The sequence below is a fragment of the Columba livia genome, chromosome 20 (assembly GCF_036013475.1).
Source record: "Columba livia isolate bColLiv1 breed racing homer chromosome 20, bColLiv1.pat.W.v2, whole genome shotgun sequence".
In the NCBI taxonomy this organism is placed as follows: domain Eukaryota; kingdom Metazoa; phylum Chordata; class Aves; order Columbiformes; family Columbidae; genus Columba; species Columba livia.
Window position 1 is genome coordinate 9,816,575 of NC_088621.1, and position 18,792 is coordinate 9,835,366.

Genomic DNA, 18,792 nt, shown 5'->3' on the forward strand with positions numbered 1-18,792 from the left:
GTTCTCCAGCTGAACCCCCAGCTCCCTCAGCCGCTCCCATCACACTTGTGCTCCAGACCCTCACCAGCTCCGTTCCCTTCTCTCCACTCTTTATAGTAGGAAGAGAAGCAGTTTAGAACACTGAGAAAACACTCTTTGCACTTAAGATAAGCTGAAGTAAAGGTCGCAAAAGCAAATCCAAATGTTCCAAGTTGAAAAGACTTGAAAACTGAGGTCTGATTTACCAAAGCACAGGTGAAAAGGGGGAGGGTGGGCAGAAATGCTGGCCTTCTGTTTTGCCAAAACATCTCCAACCTGTCCTGGAAGGACCATTTCCACCTTGCAGCACTCCCTTGCTCGTTTCCTCATCAAGTTCTCCATCAAAACCACTGATCATGATCACAGCTTGTACCAAATGTCCACTGGGAAGCAAACCAAAAGCTTCAATGTGTTCCACAGACCTCAAAGACCAGCTGTCAGCAATATTCACTTTTGCTTATAAATGACCCTGGTGAGCCACAAATGGCCCAGAAAAGAGACCTCCCCACCAGGAACCAGACTGGGAGTCGACCTGGCCTCACGTCCCGTCTGCGGGGCAGGAGGAATTAGCAGCAACCGCCTTCTGGAGAGGAAATTATGGGATCCTACAGGCAGCAGATATGGAAAACCTTTCTGACAGCCTTTGCCAGTCTGAGTTCCCAATCGCTGACCCGCAAAAGAGAATTTTAAAGCAATTCCCAGCTTTTTAAGCCACAAGCCACTTCCGCACACCTTGTTATCTCGAGACACAGGGAGAAACCTCACTTTCCAAAGGCCACAAAGCAAAAGAGAAGACTCGCTAGGAAGACAGATTGAGCTCTGCAGGTTCCTGGGAAAGGCTGAAGGCATCTTTATGAAAAGATACTAGTCTAACGTTTTCACTTGCAAACTTTTGCCCATAAAAAGCAGCCTTAGTCCTTCAAAAGCTGCCTCATTTCTAGGCAGAAGGACAAAATCCGAGGCTAAATTCATCCTCCAGCTCTGAACACAACTGTGGTCAGGGACCTTTTCTTTGCCCCTGATCTTCTGACCTGCCTTTTGCTCCTTGCCTCACGGGGAGAATAACTCCGGTTATCGCAAGACAACGCTCCAGACAAGGTGAAAATGAACTTTACCCCATTCCCAGCCCCCTTTGGAAAACCGTGAGGCCGTTGCTCACCATCCAGCTCCTCCACAGAGATATTGGCTAGCTGCTCGCTGTCGCTGCCAGCCGAGAGGGAGCGGTTCAGGTAGTTGCCTTTGTACAACAAGCCGGCTGTTACATGGTGGAATGGCATCTTCTCCCTGCGCACAGGAGAAAAGGGAAGAGAAAGGCTTATTTTAGTCACTTGTCTTTGTTTTATTGCAGTAGTACAATAGCCTGTCTTGAAAGAGTCACCGGACTAGAGCATCCTACACCAGGGAACACACACTGGAGCTGGGTGCATGAGTGATGGATTGCAGATTTTATTCGCTGTCTAAGACAGGAGCTAAATAAACAAATAAAAAAGCAAAAGCTTCTTCTTTATGCTGAACAAGAGACAGCAGAGAGAGAACAGCAGTGCCTTAGGAAAATAAGAGTCTGGAGTCTGTAGCATTCACATTGCAGCTTTCAGCCTAGAGATTTGTTATTTTATAATAATTATATAGTGCATAAGGGTCTATACTGACATGCAATTAAGAAGTCATAGGATCCAGCAGCTCGACTTTCAAAGCCATGCAAGGGTCTGGACCCCAAATCTCAGACCCTGCTCTGGAGCATCAAGACCCCAAAGACGGTTCAACCCCCCAGCCCAAAGCGTCTGTGCCGAGCGGGACGAGCATCGCGTTGGTGCCTCCGCCTCAGACTTCAGCGGCCCTTGCTGACAAAAGCAAACTCACATTCGAGCAGGGCCCAACAAAGAACGTTTTCATCTCACCAATATGACAGCTAAGGAAAAATACAGCTCAATGGGAGGCTGTAGCAGGGAAGTGTTTGCAAACTTAGCAGGTATAAACACCGCAGCCTAGTGAAGGGCAGCCATCTGCACAGACAAAAGTGGAAATTACTGTCAGCAGCACTTACACATTGATTTAGGATACACAAGAAAAGAGGCAAGTTTGCCAAAGTCAATTGAAATATTAAGAGGAAGATTTGTCATCCCCTTGGCTGGTTCCAATCCGCACAGCCCCATCATGGGCCTGGTGCATTTTATCCTCTACATTTCCAACAAATATAAATCATCAGAGCCAACAGAACCACCCGGCCATCAGCCGAGGATCTGGCCAGGGTCTCCCCAGGGGCTGGAAAGCGGCCAGCACGGTTTGGAACTCACCATTAATATAAACCTATATGGTGACTTTGGCAGATCCCACACCAGTGGGGGCCAGAGCCCCTTTGGAAACCAACTCCAAGGACATTCTCACTACAGCCACGCCAGGACATCGCTTTGCTTTGCCATAAAGAGATAAGTGCCACCTACTGAATCATTCTCCAGCCAACACTACAATTACAAGGATGATCTGGCTCTTACTCAGCCATATGTTCTTACCACAGTCAATAAAATAAATAGATATATACATCTATATGTATTAATTTTGTAACAAATGCCTTTTTGCCTTACTGAGTTAGTAAAAGCTTTAATAGACTCACCAAGAGCAAAGTAACCTCGAGACGCAGGAATGAGAAGAAGAAAAGCCCTGAGGTTTCTCTCGCGCTGCTTAGCATGTACCTAGTATTTCTCTTGCAGTAATTATGTAAATAAATCCTAATCGTAATTTTAAGTATTTTTATTTGGGAGCCAGTTTCTTCAGCAGCACATTAGGAACCGTAAACAAGGTTTTCTTTTTCATTAAGCATACCTGTAATTTCCCGGCACTTGCCAATGAATGTATTTCATTCTGACATATTGCTCCGCGCTAAGATGGGAATTTTACCTCCCCATGGAGAGACACGCGGGTGATGTTGCTGCTCTAGGTCCCAACAAGTGGGGACACTTCCAGCCCTTCGCACCCTCTTCCTTAACTCCCAGTCCCACCATAAAATATTCAGGCAGCAACTGATCCCTGATTTCTCTTGATAATCACACACACAATGTAAAAGCAATTACAAACAAAAATCAAACCCTTACCAAATTAAAGAGGTCTAACACCTGCAATAGCCCAGGTGGAGCTGTGGGGTGAGGATGCTATGAGACCATGGGGCTGGGAACTGATTCTTCCTCCCCCCCCACCAGGTGAAGGATGCTCAGCCCCTCACATTCCCTGAGCTCGCCCACGGTCGGAGTAACTGCAAGCCATGTATTTAGGTGCACTAAAGCATTCCTGAAATAATTTTTGGTGCCTTTGTTTCTATAACCATTAAAAATAAAAGACAGTGCATCTCCCCTGAAGGAGTAAGTGCTTAAAATCAGCTCCCACTTGAGGTCCTGTAAAGCATTTTAGTATTGGGGGTGGGGGGGAACCATGATATCCCGGAGTGAGAAATTCTGGATTGAATTCTACCACCTAGGCAGATCATTTTTTCTTAATTGCAATATTATTCAACAGAATCCCTGCTGGAATTCAGCAGCTCTTAGCCTGCTTCCAGTTTCAACAAGAGATGCTCAGAACCGGCCCAGCAGCAGCGCTGGTGCCAGATGTCCGAGCAGGGACGTGCAGCCCCGGGGGCGCTCAGCATCCCGCACACAGGAACCCGCTGTCACCACCCAGCCTGCACGGCGGCGAGAAAACAGCTAAAAAAGGGGTTGTGGCAGAGCTCATACAGCAAAGCACCACGGTTTACAAAGCACCCTATGCTGAAACATCCAAAAAGCTTAATAGAAATGAGTGACCGATGCCGGTCTGGGAACAGAGATCTGTCCTAGCGCAGCAAGGTTGGTCCAGGCTCATTCTGGGTTTAGCCCAAAGGTCTGTGTTAGAGACACAGTAACCTTAAGCTTGGCTATGGCTGCTCCTTCCAGCATCGGCTGAGACCCTGGGTAAACTCAAACCATAAGTCAGCTGGTGCTGGTGGGATCCACCCCACACCATGGGGACGTCCTTCCCGGGTGCTTGGTCACCAGCAGATGCTGGTGCTGGAGTTCAGGGCACCGACAGCTTTTTATCACTTCAACATGTTAAATTTACAGCCATGTGCACCCACCTCCTTCGAATGGGAATGGGGAAGATGCTCTGGCGCTTGCCCCATTTTACAGAGCAGTAAAATGAGCCTCCGAGCAGGCAGCCAGCAGCAGCCTTGCTCTCCATCTCCGAGCACTCAAAACTAACACATTTTCCACCAAACGACTTGCAAACTGAAAGCAGTTTTCAAAGCCATAGTGGGATTTTGCAGCAACGAAAATCTCCTTGAAAAAAAATATCTTGCAAACATTGACATTTAACCAAAAAGCCCTCAAAGAACCCATAAACACGCGGATGGAAATGTTACCATGGTACCTTGCCAAGGTTTCAGTCTCTGTGCCAAGCGCACCAGCAGGTTACATCCCCCGTATCGCCCGGCAGCAGCGCTGCCAGCCTCGCTCCCTCCTTTCAGCACAACCACGTTTGTGAAATTTATAAGATGTTCATAAGCAATTTGCCGTCAGGGAAAAAATAAATTAAAAAAAAAGGCAGTTACACGATGCTCACATGTCTACGCTCACTCCGGTTTACATTCCTCACCAGCTCTTGTGATATGTTTTTAAAAAAGGCTTTCAGACTCAATTGAAAATCCACATGGCTGTTAAACTGGAAGTTTTCTCTCGAGTATCAGTCAACAAGCTGGAATCAGGATCAATTTGTATCGATCGTGGATCTCCCTTGGTAGTTACCAATTTGGAAAAGATTTCTCGCTAACCTCTCTCCTGTGTGCAGCACAAAATGATGCCCTGGAGTTGATCCTGGTTTTTACAGCCTCAGGCACATAACACACACCACCTTTTGCACCGTCTGGGTGTTATGTCTGGCCAGTATCTGTATTTTCCTTCTCTATTCAGCTGCAACTTGGTGGCTCCTGACCCAGCAGGTTGTGCAGGACCTGGGCTGGATCCCCATCCTGGATGTTGACTGGTACCCCAGCCACTGTCCCACTGGTGTCAAATGGACCAGGCAAAGATGATGCTGGTGGAGAAACATGGGAAGATGGTAAAACTGAGATTTCCATCTCTCCCACAAATGTGGCTGAAGTTAAGTAGAGGGTTCAAGCTGTTAGTATGAGAAAACACATATATATGGCTGGACAAGCACACACGTGCAGTACAGCAATATAAGCTTCATTTTCTTAGGAAACCAAGCTAAAAAAAAATCACAGGAATACATGGAAAATCCATGAAGCAACCAGATGGTAAGGAAACTGGAACAGTAGCTGTAAAGTCCCCCAGCACACTCTAAAACCCTTTAAAAATTCATCAAATGAAGCAACAGTATTAAAGATGCTTCTCCCCAGGCAGAGCAACATTATCACATCTAAGACAAATAAGAGCAGTAACTTCCGAAAAATTATCCCATTTTCCCCAGAGCTGAACAATTGCCATTATCTTTTCAGGTCGGCTGTGTAATATTTAGCTGGATCCAAAGGGAAGAACAGAGCAAACAGACTCCTGAGCATTACCTGAGAAACTCCTGGGCAATTTGAACCTCCGTGCTCTGGGCACGACGCATCGCTCGGGGAACACGATCAACTTTCCAAAGAGTCTTTATTGCTATTCTGGTATGTTTTCCTTTCATTGCTGCCCATGCAAAAGGCCTTTCTCTCTCTCCCACGGAGCATCGTGGTTAGTCAAGGCTCTCTGGTACAGGAGCGACTAAGCTGGACTAAATCCCCATGTCTGTTTGTAGCCAATATAGTTAAGGGAAGACAAGCCAAGCGTTTTGTTGCAGACACATCGCTTTGGCAAAATCCTTCTGCTAGGAAGAGCACTAAGTCACTTCATCCCTTATCTCCTGCGTTCACTGGTGCTAACAATAGCTATAGAGACAATTTTTTTCATATTTTTGCAAAAATTTGGCACCTCAAGTGCAACTTGAGCCCAAGTTACCAAAGGAAAGTCTGAAGGGCCCAAAAAGATTCTTTTTGGCATCAGGAGGAGGTTGGAGGACGTAGAGAAGGGGAAGGGAGCACATCGAGAACTCTGGGATGAGGATTTAAGCTGCTGCAATAAGATGCAGAAGTCATGTTTAATCAGTCTCAACTCAGGTGAGTAAAGAGACACAGGAATGAAAGCGTGCTCAGGCAGATGGCTTTTCTGTAGCTACAAAATCAATATAAGTGGGTCTTGGGATTGAGAAAAATAAGGTCTAGTGCATAGGGAGCCTTAAACAAAGCCCTAAAATAGATCCTCTCAGGGAGGAAAATCTTTGAGGAAGTTTGTTTTCTGACTATTGATACCGATAAAGCCAAATCTCCCAAAACACACAGAAAGAATTATTTGGGCTATATATAAAGACCTATCGCAGGAAGAGAAAGACAACAGCCGCCCTGCTCCCGGTCCAGTGCTGAAACACATCGGACCGTTCTTGGAAGCCAAACTTCCTCAGACTTCAATGCCAAATCGTTGGGCTATGAGTGTAAGTGAGCCCTAAAGTTTCCCCTGGAAAGGCTTTTCCTTTCTTTCTGGAAAACAGGAGTGCTCTCACTTTCTGGGACCAGGGTTGCTTATCAGAAGCCAGACTCAGCATTTACACACATGATATCTGCAGCACATTAAGCCAGACGGATTAATTTCATACCTTTTACAAGGATGTACGGACTGCGAACATGAGGCATTAATCCAGTGCACACACACAACATTCACTGCGCATTTGCTGGTGGTGACACAGGTACAGATAAAACTGGCCCCTATGGACCAGTTTTAGCCCTGACCCTCCTTGTCCTTATCACACCGTCCACGGCATTTGTGCTGTATGTGATTATTTACGGGCAGAAGCCTGAGAAAATATTCCCCTACTCCAAACAACGACCAAGCAAATGGAGATCTCCTTGCTGATAGTGGGTTGGGATACTAACAATAAAGCTCCCCACGGCGATCAGTGGGTAAAAGAACTTTGCAAACCTTAAACCACTTTCAGCATTCGAGGCTGGAACTGCGAAGAAAATCCTCTGAAACGCAGAAAACAAAGTCTGAGTGACAAGCCTAATGGATGTAGCGCCACAGAGACACTTTGCGAGCGACAAACTTCCAGGTTCGAGGAGTACAAAGCGGCAGGTGCTTCAGATTGTTTTGTGCTGCTTCTTTTTCCTCACCTTCTCCAGAAAATTGGAAATTAAAAAGAAAAGGAAGGTCACGCTAAAAGACATCACATTGCTAAAGAAGTGAAGCTGCGTGGCTGCCTTTGAAGGAAGAGCTGCGGACGCCAGGTCGAGTATAAAACATACACGTTTCTTTCTGAAAGCCGAACATGTGAGAGCACAGTGGGACAGTTTTAAACCACGCTTGTTGTTGTTTTTTAACTGTGGCCTAAGCTGATCCTCAGCTTAAAGTGCCGGGAGGAGAGGACTGCAATGACCTGATAGCTCTGGATCTCCAGGGCAAGCACAACACACGCTAAGGGAATAAGGACTCCTTGCCATTCCCAAACAGGCTTAACCCTGCGTGATTACAGAACTATCATAAGCAAGTCGCCAGCATTTCACCCATTCACACAAGCTCTTAGTCCTCAAACTCATCCTCGCCTTTTGCAGCCAGAAATCCCAAGGGTTTTTTTCCTGCCCTCTCCCACTTTCTGCTCCTTCTGCTGCCTCCAGCCTCTTGCTGCAGGGGTAAAGTTTTAGCCAGGATTGGTAGAAAATGTCCATTTTCATATAAACCACAGGTGTCTTTGAAAGCTTCTGGGCCAATGATAAAAAGCAAAAGAAAAGCCAGCAACACAGCAAAAAAATCTCTGAACCTTCCTCTCTTCCCACCTCTGATAATTCACCTGGAAACATGAAAAAATCAGTCTGGAAATGGAGCTTTTATCCCTGAGGAGGCTGCAGTGTGCACGTACCAACCTCCCGCTCCCTCCCGTGGGTTCAGCTCCTCTGTGACACAACAGGACCCACGGAATGTGTCACCCAAGGGCAGTGTCACCACTGTTTGAGACCATGGTAACAGTTTATGAGAGGGAAACAACACAGGCTACTAAAAAGCTCTAAAATCTCGTGGCAAAAGGCTTCCGTGGTGGGAAGCTGAAGGCTATAAACAAGCAAATTGGAAATTAAGCAAGAGTTTTTAATGGCGAAGGTGATTAACCATTGGAACAAAGTACCAGAAGGAGTGACACATCGCTGTGTCCCGGACAGGCCCAGATGCCTTGCTGCAGACATGCTTTAGCCAAGCGCAAGCTTCCCAGCCCGCTGTTGGAGTTAACAGCGCGAAATCTAATGCCTTGTGATATTTTATTTTCCAGATTAGATGCTCTGACGCTCCTCCCGGGCCCTAAAAACCAGGAGTCTGTGAATTCACCCCGAGGGGCTGAGCAGCATCGGTGCTGAGAACAAGTGTGGCTGATGGACCTGCAGCTCTCTCAGCTCTGTCCCAGGTGCCTTCCACCTCACCCTTATTCCATTTTCCCTGCCAAAACTGTGCAGCTAACGCTGACAAGAGGAGCAACGACCACCCCATGTCTAAGCCCAGGGATTGCCTTTCCGGCACAGAGCGGGGGGTCCTCCTGCCCTCCCCCATGTATGGACAATGTCAACCCCGAACACGTTTAGCTGAGCACAAATTGTGGATCAGGGGGTGCAAGGAAGGCTTTGAACCATCACCTGCAACCACTCAGACCATGACACCAACCCCCTCAACAGCCCTTGCTGTTCAAATACAAAAAAATCCAAGAACCCCAGGCTGGTTGGGCTGCAGGAGCTCTGTAGATGCCCAGCCCAGCCCTGCTCACGCAGGGTCACAGAGCAGATCACACAGGTGGGTCCAGGCGGTTGGAATGTCTCAGAGAAGGAGACTCCACACCCGCTCTGGGCAGCCTGGGCCAGGCTCTGGCACCTCCCAGCAAACAAGTTTCTGCTCATGTTCACATGGAGCCTCCTGTGTTTCAGTCTGTGCCCGTTGCCCCTCACCCTGGCGTTGGGCACCACTGAACAGAGTCTGCTCCATCCTCTGACACCCACCCTGAGCTATTGATCCATGGATCAGATCCCTCTCAGCTTCTCTTCTCCAGCTCAACAGCCCCAGCTCTCTCAGTGTCTCCCCATCACAAAGATGCTCCTGACTCCTCAGCATCTTTGTAGCCCTAAGATTTCTCTTTTTCTGGAACTACCAACAAACAACAATCACAGAGCTTTTAGCCAAGATGAATAAAACGTCAAAACAGCGAGGAAAAATCACTTGTGCATATTTATCCCCCCGTAACGCATTTCTAACATGCTTCCCTGCTCTGTTTAACCATTTTCGCCTCTACTCACAACAGCTGAGTGTTTGCTTATCGAGTGCCTTGAGGACAGTTTTCTGAATGTGCTTCTGTTCATTTACTCATGTCCAGTTGCCTTCACTTCACAGGCATAAATCAGACATCAAGACATTATTAGCAGCCATTCCTGGCACCCCCAGCACACTGAGCAAGCATCCTATTTAAGAAAACAATATACAATGGATTATTCATAACAGACTGAGTGCGTCACAGATGAGTAATTATAAACATGAAATATATAAATAATGACAATTTATACAGCAGATTTAACAAAGTAACACACTACAAATAGCCTGTTGGTTGATTATGTATTATTAATGAAATGCCAAAACATTTAGGGTTTTTAACAGGACAATTAATTACTCCCAATAAATATGACTTATGCCAGGCCTCTTCTTTAAAGAAGGCTTTTGGACATCTGGTGAGGGTTATTTTTTAAAAGCAATAGCTGGTGGTTCCTACAGAAAGTTCCCTAGGAGCTATGAGGACTGGAGCCATCAACATATCTAAATGAGCCAGAAGGTAATTAAAGAGCCAAGGGTAACCATAACACTGGAATAATTCTCATATAAATTGAGGTAGATCATAGTGTAAGATTCAAACCAAGATACACTCCGAGCATTTTCCCACTGCAAACATTCAGGGGTGTTGGTTTCCTCGACAAAGAGTCTTCATGCAAATACTACGGCTCAGCTTTAAAAGAGGATCCAGGTTTAAAAAGAGGATCCCCGTTTGCTTGCTGGGTGAGGGTCAACTGACCCAAATAAAGACCTGCCCAAACAAGACGTTTCCGGAACCACCAGGCTGGTTAATATTAACTACTATTAACCCAGGAACAAGCTATGGTGAGAAAGGGTTCAGAGATGCTGTGCTCAAGGCATCGATCCATGCAGAACGCCAAAGGTATCAGCTGCCTTGGGACACAAAGGACTGGCAGCACCACTGCAGAAGGTGGCCAGGACACCTACCCAATGGTGCATTGTCCACCCACAGCAGCTGTTTCACACCAGTCGGTGCTGGTGAGGCCACACCTCAAATCCTGGGGGCAGTTTTGGGCTCCTCATGCCAAGAAAGGCCTTGAGGTGCTGGAGCGAGTGGAGAGAAGGGAACGGAGCTGGTGAGGGGCTGGAGCACAAGTGTGATGGAGCGGGTGAGGGAGCTGGGGGTTCAGCTGGAGAACAGGAGCTGAGGGGAGACCTTCTGATCTCTGAACTGCCTGAAAGGAGCTTGGAGCCAGGGGGGTCGGGCTCTGCTCCCCAGGAACAAGCGCCAGGAGCAGAGGAAACGGCCTCAAGTTGCGCCAGGGGAGGGGTGAGGTTGGATGTGGGGAACAATTTCTTCCCCAAAGGGCTGTGGGGCATTGGAACAGGCTGCCCAGGGCAGTGCTGGAGTCACCATCCCTGGAGGGTTGGACAGACGGACATGAGGTTCTCAGGACATGGGGCAGTGCTAGAGTTAGGTTATGGCTGGACTTGATGATCTTAAGTGTGTCTTCCAACCGAAATGATTCTACGAATCTATAGCCTCGATACTATTTAGCTGCTTATGAGAAGAGTATATAGGTAGACCCCAAACGTGCAATTCCCTCTATACGTGCAGAGCAGTTGGCAGGATGGGCCTCCTGGTGCTCCGATGCTGCAAAGAGCTGAAGCTCTTCCCCGACTCAGGGGGATCTGAGCACACTGAAGCGCTTAATCATCCAAAAACCTTAATTCAGAAGAAACCAGATCCTATCAGAGAGAGCTGAGCTGCCTTGAGAAAGCCTGCGCTTCTTTCTTTGTGAGCTACCGGTCTTTGGAAGATTATAGTAAAGCTGTTCCAAGAAACCAAAATGATCATTTCCTGCTGGAGCGCAGTATTTAGCTCGTGGGGTGGCACAAATTACAGCATCCTTATTTTTATTTCAGCATTTATTTGAAGGAAATGTACAACAGAAATCTGATGCTGGCTGTATTTTAAACCCACGAGCACTCTGTAAACAAGCTAGACCCAGAGAGATTTGCATGTTTCTTCCTGAAACATAAGGAGAACCAGTGAGACAGAATAATTGAAAACAGTTATGGGGACTTTATTTTCTTGTTTTTCCTGGGATTTGCTCTTGGGCTGGCTGTTCCCAACATTAATACCTGGCAGGGATGATCAACTATTTAGAACCTCATTTCCATAATAGTCGACGTGCCGACAGCTCTCCATGGGGAAATCACTGCCTTGGTGGAGGTCACCAATATACCAAAACAAAATAGTGTAGAGAAGGTATTTTTCTTAAAGTGCAGTTTTTAAAAGGGGTCAGAGCAAAGTATCTAAAATCAAGGATGAACATATAAATACATCTCAAAGAACACATGATCGTGACACCCTTGGTAACCTCTAGATATGCCCTCAAACCCTTGGAGAAACTTGCCAATTAGCAATATGAACACATCTGGGTCTCCAAACATGTCCCCCCGGGGGCTGCAGCAATCATGGGATGTAATGGTCAAACTCCAGCTACCCTCACTGGGACAGGCTTCAACCACCAGCACTGCTCATCCAAGCCAACTTATTTACTCCACTGTTTGCCTAAGGCTTTGCAGATTGGGTAACCCTTCAAGACGATCCTTGTATCTATGCAAACAGCGATGGCCCCGAAAATAGAGGAGAATGAAGAAAACCTCATTAAAGTGGATCAGTCCTGGGTGCTCACTGCAACTCATTAACTTCAGTGCAGCTCTGGCCCAGTGACCTCTTTGCAGAATCGGGCCCCCGCCAGGGAGTGAGTACAAACACAACGGGAATTTAGGTTAGGAAGGAATTAAGCCAAGCTGGAGTTTGTGCAGGGTATCAATGACGTCCGTTCCCTCAAATGAACGAGCTTCCAGCTTCTCAGGCTCACTCATGTTATTAATGTGCCAGCACCAAGGGAAAAAAAATCCCAAAGAAATTGTTTGCATGCAGATGCTCTTTGTGGACACGTGTCCACTGCACTGTCACCTGTGTCATCCTCCAGGACATTAAGTGACCATAGGCAAACCCAGTATCTGTGTATCACAGAATCATTTTGGTAGGAAAAGACCCTCAAGATCATCCAGTCCAATCATTATCCTACCCCTGGCACTGCCCCATGTCCTGAGAACCTCATCTCCGTCTGTCCAACCCTCCAGGGATGGTGACTCCAGCACTGCCCTGGGCAGCCTGTTCCAATGCCCCACAGCCCTTTGGGCAAGAAATTGTTCCCCACATCCAACCTCAACGTCCCCTGACGCAACTTGAGGCCGTTTCCTCTGCTCCTGGCGCTTGTTCCTGGGGAGCAGAGCCCGACCCCCCCTGGCTCCAAGCTCCTTTCAGGCAGTTCAGAGATCAGAAGGTCTCCCCTCAGCTCCTGTTCTCCAGCTGAACCCCCCAGGTCCCTCAGCCGCTCCCATCACACTTGTGCCCTATTAAAAGGCAAAAGCGGGCACATTTTAACCCTTAGAGCATTTATAAATATCCAAACCCCTTCTGCAGATACCATGTGGAGAGCTACAATAAACACATGTGACGGTGAAGGAAACACAGGAGGGTGAGGAAAAGGCTCAGAGAGCCCCAAACCAGCATCTCCACCAAGCTCCTCCCTGCGCTGCTGGGCATCGATTCTGTGCTGGGGGTCAGACACAACCCCAGTACTCAGCACCCCCCATTGCAACACCAGTACCCCCGGTAGCCCCAAAGCTGTGGGGCTGCCAGCACAGCAGGGTATGGCTACAGGCAACGAACAGCATGGAGCCAAAACCTCCAAGCGGGTTAAACGGCTCAATAATGTATGAAAAAGGGAGGTATATGCTGCTTGAGAACCTCAGCTGTGAGCAGACAATGCCAGCATGCAGTGCAGATGTCTAAGGTTTTCTTTTATCATGCTGTAAAAATGTATATACAATTATGGCCGGTAAGCCTCCACATGCAGATATGAAGTTCACGGAATGAGAGGGCAGTTTTAGAACCACCCACTGAATTTCTATACATTTTCCATGTCCTACCCATGGGCTTCATGTTCGACAGACTAAACCCACACTGTGGCTTTAACTACCACTGCTTAATGTCTTTATTCTAAGAAACATTTTCACATTTTAGAGCTTTCATCAAAGTAGACTGCATTTAATTAAAAGCAGACCTATAAAACAGTTTGTTTCTATTGCCCTCTTTTCATGATAGCCCAAGTACTATTGCATAACACCCAGTATTTAGTTTGTTGCTTACACTTCTAACACTAAACACGTTCACAGGTTAAAAATACAGTCAGAGGGTACCCAGTCTTGCAAAGCTTCCCCGGACATATCAGTTCCTCCAGTTAACAGCTGAGCTAACTAATATATCTTCAGTTATGGGTTGTATAAAACTGAATAAAACTGTTTACAGGACTCATAAAAATCATTTCAGTTTACCTTAGCAATCCACCGGGCTACAACGAACACCCTCAAACCCATCCAACATGCTCAACATATTCTGAAAAGGCTTTGCCTGCTTTATTTTGTGTCTCCTAACAGACTGCCTGCCATATTTCATGCTGAATCAATAAAGTTACATGTGCCCAAATCGACTAAAATGATGTTTGCTGGTATTTCTAATACAAGTAGTTTCTCAATGGGTATTTTGTTCAGTTTACGATAACTCTGGAAGATAAAACGTGCACAGCACGACCATCTCACTGCTGGTCAAGCAATGATTTTGCTTAGAAATTAGGTTATTTAAAGAAAAATAAGATGAGAGGACTTGCATCGCATTGTAACTTACAGGGGGAGGTTTTCTGGAGGCTGCGAGAGCTGCGTGGGACCAGCCATTGAAACGTACCAAGCCTGGGCTGGGATTCAGGCTGTTGAAGGAAAGCCCGGACAAGTGGCCACAAAAATGTTGTTTATATATCCATCTATATTTATATATAGCCATCTATCATGATATGGTAGGAATAAGCTGCATCAGCATAATCCCCAAGCATGTTATGGTTGGACAAAAACTGTGTGATAATGCAATCAGAGAGAGTGTGAGTACGGGGAGAGAAGGCACGACCCAGCTGAGGCAGGAAAGGAAGGAGATTCTGTTAAATTAGCATTTGTGCAAACTATTTCTCGATATATGGTTTGTGGGGGTTTTTTGCAAGTTTTGCCCTGGGGTTCCATAGCAGGAAGATGCTTAGAAAGCGCTTTTTGTTGACTGATGAAGTCAGTTTGCAGGATCAGGTCCCAGCCTGACCCTGCCCCACCAAAAAGTTAATGGAAGGTGTTACGAGGACCAGATGGGGTCTGCACTCTGCCAAAAAGTACAGGAGCAGGAGCCAGCTCCTGCACGATAGAGCCCTGTCCGAGGGGACCCTGCGGTCCTTACACTACCTGGACGTTTCACCGAGTGCAGGTTTGGCCCCGGGTCCATCGCCTTCCCCATCCCTCCCCACCCCATTAGGATTCTGCCCAGAGATCTGCAAACTGCCTCGCCAGAGGATTTATCCACAGGTACAGTGCACGCTCTGAAGAAACAGTTAAGCTTCCACAAAGACTCCAAAAACTGAAAAGATGAAGCTTCCCCTATCAAACCCCTCCCAGAAACAGACAGTCGCACCGCCACAAACACATGCCGGTGGGGAAAGGACGCGCACAAAGACACTCTCCCTCCCCACAAGAAGTTAGCTGGAATATTCCTTGTCCAAAAAAAATGGCATCGGGAGCTCTTACCTGGTAAAATCTGTATTCCCAGCTACCAGCACACTTACAGCACCAGGCTCTCATGGGGCACTGCGCGAGGGTGCGACGGCAGATTGATGCAGGTCATGGAAGTTTACAGCCAGAAGCAATTAAAAAAATTAAAAGAAACCCAAACAAAAACAAAACGAAAATCCCCAAAAAGCCACAACATGACCCAAATGATATCCCTGCAACGGCTGTCTCGTTACAAACCAGATGAGATGAAGGAGGGGTTTTTACTTGCTCTGAGGCATCATATGGAGCTTAATCACAGGCAGTTACGTATATGGTTCTTTTGGCCTTCAATCAAGTGTGTCATTTCGGTGGCAGCTGCCTACGTGATGTAAGCAACCTGGGTGATCCAGTCCTTTGCCAATCGCGGCCTTGTGCAGCTATTTTACAGCTGAACAATGGGGGAATTCGATTTCCCAGGCAATGAGGAGATCCTCTTGTAGTCCAGCAAGCACCCGGGGTGACACAGGATCACACACGTTCTCCTCCGGCGGAGTTACTGGCGACCACAGCCCGGCCGATCTCGTCCCGCTATCGTCTCCTGACGGGGCCCGGCTGCATCCCGACGACTTCCCACAGGCTCCAAAAGCCACCAAGAGCCGAGACAAGCTTGCAAGGCACCCGGTGAATTAGTGCGACACGGTGCGGCGTGTGCTAAGGGGGATGCAGCTGCTACACGGCAAACAGTAAAACTTGGTGGGTGGAAAAAGGTCTGAGCTGCTGGTGAGTAACAGGAGAAACAGCTCACGCTCAGGACACCAGCAAAGCACGGCACCTCAGCCTTCCTTAACGCTTTCCTTTTGCCGCTCGAGAGGGGAAATCAGGAGGCAATCACTGCAAATCATGTATTAAATCTGGTGATTCAAATGATATCGGAAATCAAACGAGGCTGGGCTGAATGCATTAAAGCTATTAGTAGGCATCTGGGCAACCAGCAGGACTCTCTCTGGGAGTCTTTTGGTTGCCGACAGCGGCATGAGGAGATGTTGGGGGCCAAATTCCTCCATCGGGTACATTTGTTGATTTTGACAGATTCATTAAGACCCATCTATTCAAACACATGGCAGATGCTCCCTCTGCTCTGGGATCTTCATTCTTATCTAACTCCACGAGAGCAGGACACCGCATAGATACCGAGTGCTTATTACATCACCCACGGTACCAACGAGGAAGATGGGCCCAGAAATTCAGAAAAAAAAGGCTTTGTGGGCACCAAAAGTGATGTGACACCGCTCCATGGCAACTTGCTCGCCCCTCTCCACAAACGTGTGCCCACAAGGAAAGCGGGGGAGCGAAACACCCATGAACAACCCCCACACACACACATACACGAGGGGCCGGGGAACCGAGTGCTCCCACGGGTCAGCATCGGGGCGGCCAGAGGGGATGAGCATCCAACCTGCAGACCCCCCCCCGGGCACCCTGCTCCGCGCCGCCCCGTCTAATGAACCCGGCAGAGCTGGACCAGCCCCCGCTCCGGCCAACAGGTCGGTTCCCCGGGGAGCACCGGGTACCCCCGACCCGGGGCCGGGGGGGTGCGACCGCGCACCCGGCTCCCTCCAAACAGCCCCCCCGTCCCCGGGTGAGGGACAGCCGGTGCTCCCCATCCTTCAGCGGGGTCTCACCCCCTCCTCGACTCACCTCTCCACCAGCCGGCTCCTCCGCCACAGGTTTGCTCGGCTCCTCTTTCCCCCCTCCTCCCTCCTCCTCCTCCTCAGATCGCTCCTGGCCGAGTTATTCAAAGGAGGATGGAGGGAGGAGGCAGAGATCTGGGCGGTGAGGATGGCGGAGCAAAGGAAAAGAAATTTTAAAAAATTAAAAAAAATATTAAAAAAATGGGGAACGCCGAAGAACACGGCGCAGCATCAGCCCCCATGGCCCCCGCAGCCCCCCGGCCCCGCCGCGCTCCCCCCGGCCAGGGCGGCGCCGCAGCGCCCGCCCGGGGAACACCCTCCGCCGCGGCCCACCTTGCGGCAGCCCCCCCTTAACCCCTTCCTCGCCGGCACCTCGGCACCAGCCACCCCCTCATTCTCCGCCCCCCCAGCCCGAAATACCCCGAGCGATGCTGCGGGCAGGGGAGCGGGGCCGCGCTCCGGGTGCTCCATCCTCCAGCAGCTCCCACCGCCCCTATTTCCTCCCTCCCCGGGGCAGCTGGGAAAGAGCACGACCCTCAATAGTCCCCGACCCTCAACAGTCCCCGACTACGCAGGAATTAGTTCTGTGAGGCTGAGTCCCCCTAGAAAGTTCACTCCCCGAAAGCTCTGTAGGTCTCTTTTTAGCATGGGGGGATTGGCTGCTGGTTCCTCATTTAGAAACAGCAATGGAGGAAAATAAACCACATCTCCACGTGTCTCCTGTGTGCACAAAGGTGTACATTTCCCTAACCCAGTGTCCCAGCCTGCCTAAACCTCTGTTTGATGCTGAGCAGCAGAGCAAGTAGTTACAAATCACTGATGCTGGCAGCTCCGGGGGGTCCTGACTTCTCTGGAGTGGCAGAACAAGAGCTTGAGGGAGACCACCTCTCCCAGCTTGCTGTGAACATCTCCTTAGGCTGCCCGACTGAGCTAAAACTACCACCACAGATCAGCCAGGAGATACCCTTCCTTGCTGCAGTCATCTTCGGTGGCTTGCCAGAGCTGCCTTGTCTTTCTGCTTCCTTTTCTAAATGCACCAGAGGCTCTTTGGATCACTGCCCAGTAGTGGCAAACCCACTGGAAAAGCCACATCTGGGGAAAACTGGACCAGGGTTCTTCCAACAGGGTAAAATTTCGCTGAAGATCATTGAGAGTAAACACACAGAAGGGTGATGGTGAAATCAGCTGACTGCAGGAGAGTCTCTAATGAGAACCCAACACAAGTCATCTAAAACCGCCTTGGTCAAACCTGGGAAACAGACTGGGGAGCCACCCAGCATCTCCAGCAACCCTCTGAGCACCAAACAAAGCTGCAGAATAAGTGTTGATTTTATGGCTCATAAGTGTTCAATTCTCATCCTCCTGTGTTGTACTTTTTCTGATGTCAAATCCTTCCCATCTCCTTCTTTTCAGCCTCCCAGGCCATGCCATTCCCCAGGCTGGGATTTTACCATCAGAAGGAACACGATCGCTGGCTCAGGAACCTGAGGCAGAGGGATTTTGCTTTCTCTGCTCCTCACACACACTAGAAATCCCATCTCCATCGATATCAAACTATTTCTGCTTCACCAGCTGAGCTGTGCTGCCCAAGCACAGGATTTCTGCATCCTTCTGCCCCTCACGAGGGGCTGGGATGGAGATGCAGGAATTTAACCATGGTCCCTTATAAGCCATAAGGGCTGTGCAGGCCTGACTACATCTTGCAGTTTTACCATTTGTATTAAGTTAGCTGCCTTCCTGTGTCCAGTGGGAAGATTATTCTCCGTTCCAGTAATGTGGCCCTCAGCACCACCAGCGGAAGGTGAATGACAGGACTAAGTGCTGTTTCAGCACAATCTCTTCTTAATTTCTTTGTTTGCTTGACCCATAAGGAACCTTCAGCTGGACTGCTTGGATGAGCAAATTGGGGGCAAAGCCCCTCATTGGCAGAACACTATTCCCTGCCTTTAGCTAATTTCCTTTCCTTCAGCTCTGGAAGACATTAGCCAAAAAGGTTCCAACCTTCATGGCTGAAAACAGTAGCTGGAAAATCCATTAGGCTCATATATTTGTTATTAAAAATTGTTAGAGAACCAAGTTCTCATTAATCCTTAAATACATCC

At 48.4% G+C, this 18,792-nt stretch overlaps 1 protein-coding gene across 6 annotated transcripts in view; it reads right to left on the reverse strand.

Annotated features, from left to right (window-relative positions):
* CALN1 (calneuron 1) overlaps positions 1–18,792 on the reverse strand; it is a 160,908-nt gene that overhangs the window by 117,794 nt on the left and 24,322 nt on the right. For 2 of the 6 annotated variants that reach the window (XM_065037210.1, XM_065037211.1), the window contains exon 3: positions 1,178–1,302. In XM_065037210.1, coding sequence (XP_064893282.1) covers positions 1,178–1,302 — 125 coding nt within the window. Of the gene's footprint in view, positions 1–1,177; positions 1,303–7,872; positions 7,978–15,035; positions 15,891–16,697; positions 16,947–17,110; positions 17,242–18,792 lie in introns of those variants that run through there. The other 4 variants (XM_065037209.1, XM_065037212.1, XM_021291506.2 and 1 more) reach the window with 4 other exon arrangements.